Here is a 6,133-nt window from a genome sequence, read left to right as displayed (position 1 = left end):
CTGTCAGTAATTAAAGGAACTATGACTAGATGTAGTCCTAATATTTTAGCCATCATGTTGATTTCCTCGTGGTTTTAGAAGGACTCTGTGTTGATGTTGAACATACTGTCAGTAATTGAAGGAACTATGACTAGATGTAGTCCTAATATTTTAGCCATCATGTTGATTTCCTCGTGGTTTTAGGACTCTGTGTTTAACTGCCTGACATGACTTAGTACCGGATTCCTCCTCTATCATCGTCCTAAAATCATCTCTTACAGGAACATGCAGAAAAATATATACTTTAGACTTTCTAAAAGGTGATTTGTATTCCTGATGATGAAGACAGATGACTCTTTCAAACAGTGTGTATTACTGTATTCCTTAGCTATGAATCAGATGATGAAGACAGAAAGATGACTCTTTCTAACAGTGTTTATTACAGTATAACAAAGTTGGTTGTACAGTTCCTGTTAAGTATTCTACATTTACTACAACAGTATAGAGTAAAATGTTCAATATTTAAATTACTCTCAGGTTTCATGACAAATGTTTTATTTTTTTGTCAACAGAGAACACACTGTTGTAAAGAGGTCTTCCTGGTTAAATCATGTTTAAATACAAATGTATTGATAGTAGTAAATATTGATCTTTCATACGTTTTTACTTTAGTTATCACCACATGCATACATGCCTGTCTCCTCTAGGAGTCACTAATTTGGAGCAGAGGAAGTTCCTCCTCTCCTCACAGTCCCTGGTTCCCCAAAGCTCTCCCTCTCTGGCCAGGGTCCCACAGTGGAGGTGTTGGGCGGGGCAGTGGGGCAGCCTCCCCCCGGTCCAGGCCTGGTACTCCAGGGGGTCCCCGTTCACCCACAGCCACTCGCTGGCCAGGAAGCGCAGTCCCGTCCACACATGGTCCGTCTGGGCCCCCTTTGAATTCATCATTCTCTGGACGAGGAGCTGCTCATTCTCCGACAGCAGGCTGGTGAGGTCAGTGTAGTGCTTCCTGCAGTGATCCAGAGCCTCCTCCCACGTCTTGTTCTCCTTCACCAGGACCACGTTCAGATCAAAGCACACAAAGGGATATTTTTCAGTGCATTGCTTATCATTCATCTCATGGTTCTTCACATCGACACAGTTCTGGTTGCCATTGAGATTGTTTGGCTGGCCTTGCTCCCAAAACCTGAATGATGAGTTCCACCCTCCAGACCACTTCCACTCTGTTGGGGGAGAGGGATCTCTGTACAGACCAATCCAAACATAATCCGTTGTTGATATGTTATTGAACTCATCTACTTCGTCTTGGTTGCTGATGAAGGCCAGGTCAATGTACTTCTCTCTGCAGTACTGCTGAGCCTTTTCCCAGGTCTTTCCTCCTTCATTCACAAAGTGGAACTGTTTGTTCAGACAGCAGGAGACCACCGCACACAGAGCAGTGATGAGGAGCCCAGTGAAGCTGATCTTCCTCTGCATGATGTCCCAGTACTCAGTCAGTGTGGAGTGAAGCTGCTCTTCCTCTGAATGATGTCCCAGTACTCAGTCAGTGTGGAGTGGAGCTGCTCTTCCTCTGAATGATGTCCCAGTACTCAGTCAGTGTGGAGTGGAGCTACTCTTCCTCTGAATGATGTCCCAGTACTCAGTCAGTGTGGAGTGAAGCTGCTCTTCCTCTGAATGATGTCCCAGTACTCAGTCAGTGTGGAGTGTGGAGTCAGTCTGCATTTATCCCTAATGTTGATGGAAATCTCTCCACAGTGGATCTGTGCAGGGCTCAGTGCTGCTGTGTTGATGTTGAAGATACTGTCAGTACATAAACGTAATCATTTTAATTTCCCTAATGGTATTTGAATTTTTAAATGAAGTTTGTCTCTCGTAGCCCTATAATATCTGGGTCAAGGTAATTTGCATAATGTGACCTTGGGAAGACGGGAAGAATGAAAAACAATGCTTTCCATGTGTTTACAGGAAATATGTAAATGTAGGTTTTTGCCTGAAGTGTGATTTGCCTGCCATCTCTGAACAAACAGAAGCCCACAGAGGGAAATGTCCACTGTAGTGACAGGACAACACCTCTGAAACCACTGTAGTGACAGGACAACACCTCTGAAACCACTGTAGTGACAGGATAACACCTCTGAAACCACTGTAGTGACAGGACAACACCTCTGAAACCACTGTAGTGACAGGATAACACCTCTGACAGGATAACACCTCTGAAACCACTGTAGTGACAGGATAACACCTCTGAAACCACTGTAGTGACAGGATAACACCTCTGAAACCACTGTAATGACAGGATAACACCTCTGAAACCACTGTAGTGACAGGATAACACCTCTGAAACCACTGTAGTGACAGGATAACACCTCTGAAACCACTGTAGTGACAGGATAACACCTCTGAAACCACTGTAGTGACAGGATAACACCTCTGAAACCACTGTAGTGACAGGATAACACCTCTGACAGGATAACACCTCTGAAACCACTGTAGTGACAGGATAACACCTCTGAGACCACTGTAGTGACAGGATAACACCTCTGACAGGATAACACCTCTGAAACCACTGTAGTGACAGGATAACACCTCTGAAACCACTGTAGTGACAGGATAACACCTCTGACAGGATAACACCTCTGAAACCACTGTAGTGACAGGATAACACCTCTGAGACCACTGTAGTGACAGGATAACACCTCTGACAGGATAACACCTCTGAAACCACTGTAGTGACAGGATAACACCTCTGAAACCACTGTAGTGACAGGATAACACCTCTGAAACCACTGTAGTGACAGGATAACACCTCTGAAACCACTGTAGTGACAGGATAACACCTCTGAGACCACTGTAGTGACAGGATAACACCTCTGAGACCACTGTAGTGACAGGATAACACCTCTGAAACCACTGTAGTGACAGGATAACACCTCTGAAACCACTGTAGTGACAGGATAACACCTCTGACAGGATAACACCTCTGAAACCACTGTAGTGACAGGATAACACCTCTGAGACCACTGTAGTGACAGGATAACACCTCTGAGACCACTGTAGTGACAGGATAACACCTCTGAAACCACTGTAGTGACAGGATAACACCTTTGAAACCACTGTAGTGACAGGATAACACCTCTGAAACCAAAGTTAGGCCCCTGGTCAGAGCTGTGTCTTACCATTGATGCTTTTACTGTTGCCTTATAGGCCTAAAGCTACAATAACACTGTGCAGAACTATCAACAGGGCCTCCATGTACATAATATGTGGACTAAGACTTCACAAGGCTGCTCATATTATCCAAGAATCAATGGGTAAATCAAATCAAATCAATGCAACAAGTGTAGACCTTACTGTGAAATACATACTTACAAGCCCTTAACCAACAGCGCAGTACAAGAAGAGTTAAGAAAATATTTACCAATAAACTAAAGTAAAATAATTATAAAAAGTAGGCAATAAAATAACAGTAAATTGGCCTAACAACCTTAATCGAAACGTTGAACTGTCACGTTCTGACCATAGTTATTTTGTTTTAGTGTTGGTCAGGACGTGAGCTGAGTGGTCATTCTATGTTGTGTGTCTAGTTTTCACGTTTCTATGTTTGGTCATTGTCTCTGATTGGGAACCATATTTCAGTAGCCTGTTTTGTGTTGGGTTTTGTGGGTGGTTGTCTTCTTTCTTTGTTTCTATGCACCAGATAGGACTGTTTTGGGTTTCCACATTTGTTGTTTTGGCATTTTGTTTCTTTATTAAACATGTTGAACCACGCTGTGTTTTGGTCTGATCCTTCGTCCACAGAAGAAAGCCGTTACACGAACAACCAGAAATGTAAATAAATAGATTAATGGTCATGATTTTTGATTTCTTACCTTTTAAGAACTATTTAATTTTTACCTTTATTTAACCAGGCAAGTCATTTAAGAACACATTCTTATTTTCAATGACAGCCTGGGAACAGTGGGTTAACTTCCTGTTCAGGGGCAGAACGACAGATTTGTACCTTGTCAGCTCGGGGTTTGAACTCGCAACCTTCTGGTTACTAGTCCAACACGCTAACCACTAGGCTACGCTGCCGCCCCAACTATACAAGGACATTGTTTGACATTTTACCACAGCCAATATCTTTTATAGCCTTCTTGGACTAATTAGAATTATTTTGCAGCAATTGGTACTTTTATTTGGCGTGTTGTCTCCATAGCGATCTGGGCAGGTTTGTGTGATCTACAGTGTGTTGAGGCGTGGTGAAAGACTATCCCTGCAGGCAATAAGTCCTACCGGTGTTTACCCTTCTGTCAACAGCTACACTCTGTCTGCGCTACTCCCTAACCACCACTAGGGGGCGCCACTTTGAAACGTGGGACCTACTGAGCAAGTGGAGAGGATGGTGGTTTGTATTGTTGAAGCATAGTACTTGGTTACTGTACAATCAGGTGGAGGTTATTAGCGTTTCAGTAGCAGTAGGGACCTTTCAGACATTCAGGTCTTCATCTATATTGTGCGTCTGTGTGTGTTCCTGCTCATCCACCCTACTGGTAGTGTACAGCTGAAGACAGTTACTGATGTCTCTTGACATTTGTTGTAGCATGCCAAAGACCACACTGCACCGGGCCGGGTTTGGGGTGTCAGGTTCTCCTTAAATATCCCGATGGCTAGAGAGGACAGATGGCTGTGTCATATCATCATGATCCTGACCACATTTAGAAAACAGTCTGATGTTCTGTCATGATGTTTTCTCAGCATTTCAGCACTCCAACTAGACTTTAGTACTTCCCAGCTAGAATAGTTTAATGTCCTCAGAAGGTTTTGTGATATTTGTAAATATACTCACACAATTACTTTATTCACACAATTATGTTAATTGGTTTAATTATATTTAATTTAATTAGATTATTTAGAGATTAAGGTTATGTTTGGGAACAGGTTAAGGTTTGGGAACAGGTTAAGGTTTGGGAACAGGTTAATGTTTGGGAACAGGTTAAGGTTTGGGAACAGGTTAATGTTTGGGAACAGGCTAAGGTTTGGGAACAGGTTAAGGTTTGGGAACAGGATAATGTTTGGGAATAGGGTCATGTTTGGGAACAGGATAATGTTTGGGAACAGGCTAATGTTTGGGAACAGGATAATATTTGGGAACAGGGTAATGTTTGGGAACAGGGTAATGTTTGGGAACAGGCTAATGTTTGGGAACAGGCTAGTGTTTGGGAACAGGGTAATGTTTGGGAACAGGATAATGTTTGGGAACAGGTTAATGTTTGGGAACAGGTTAATGTTTGGGAACAGGGTAATGCTTGGGAACAGGCTAATGTTTGGGAACAGGGTAATGTTTGGGAACAGGGTAATGTTTGGGAATAGGGTAATGCTTGGGAACAAACATCATTATATCAGACTATCATATCAGGTAGACTGTATAGCCTCCAGCCCTGTCAGTCCTCAGACCCCCTCTGTTCATGCTGAAGGCTGTCCACAACTTCAATTAGCTCTGGTAATGCTACCATTTGTTTCCCTACAGATCATCATGGCTGTTAGACTGGCTTTGATGTGATTGACGTCTCTTAGCAACCAGCTCTTTATTTGTTATTGGTGAATATACAGTTGTTTTAATCATGTTTCTAGTGCTCAAATAATACTGATAAATAGTTATATTTGTCATTGTTGGATATAGAGTTATTTTAATCATGTTTCTAGTGCTCAAATAATATTGATAAATAGTTATATTTGTAATTGTTGGATATTCAGTTATTTTAATCATGTTTCTAGTGCTCAAATAATACTGATAAATAGTTATATTTGTCATTGTTGGATATAGAGTTATTTTAATCATGTTTCTAGTGCTCAAATAATATTGATAAATAGTTATATTTGTAATTGTTGGATATTCAGTTATTTTAATCATGTTTCTAGTGCTCAAATAATACTGATAAATAGTTATATTTGTAATTGTTGGATATTCAGTTATTTTAATCATGTTTCTAGTGCTCAAATAATACTGATAAATAGTTATATTTGTAATTGTTGGATATTCAGTTATTTTAATCATGTTTCTAGTGCTCAAATAATACTGATAAATAGTTATATTTGTAATTGTTGGATATTCAGTTATTTTAATCATGTTTCTAGTGCTCAAATAATACTGATAAATAGTTATATTTGTAATTGT

At 41.0% G+C, this 6,133-nt stretch overlaps 1 protein-coding gene across 1 annotated transcript; it reads right to left on the bottom strand.

The window, feature by feature from the left end:
- Positions 1-654: 654 nt before the first annotated feature.
- LOC124024512 (macrophage mannose receptor 1-like) lies at positions 655-1,609 on the bottom strand. Its single transcript, XM_046338433.1, has one exon. It carries the CDS (start codon positions 1,450-1,452, stop codon positions 655-657), a length of 798 nt encoding a protein of 265 aa, XP_046194389.1. The 5' UTR covers positions 1,453-1,609.
- Between the last annotated feature and the right edge of the window lie 4,524 nt (positions 1,610-6,133).

Source organism: Oncorhynchus gorbuscha, unplaced genomic scaffold (assembly GCF_021184085.1).
Source record: "Oncorhynchus gorbuscha isolate QuinsamMale2020 ecotype Even-year unplaced genomic scaffold, OgorEven_v1.0 Un_scaffold_1900, whole genome shotgun sequence".
Lineage (NCBI taxonomy): Eukaryota > Metazoa > Chordata > Actinopteri > Salmoniformes > Salmonidae > Oncorhynchus > Oncorhynchus gorbuscha.
The sequence above is the reverse complement of the archived record's forward strand: the minus strand, read 5'-3'. Positions and strand labels throughout refer to the sequence as shown.

Coding starts and splice junctions, on each gene's coding strand:
- LOC124024512 (XM_046338433.1), bottom strand. CDS start 1,452: ATGCAGAGGAAGATCAGCTTCACTGGGCTCCTCATCACTGCTCTGTGT.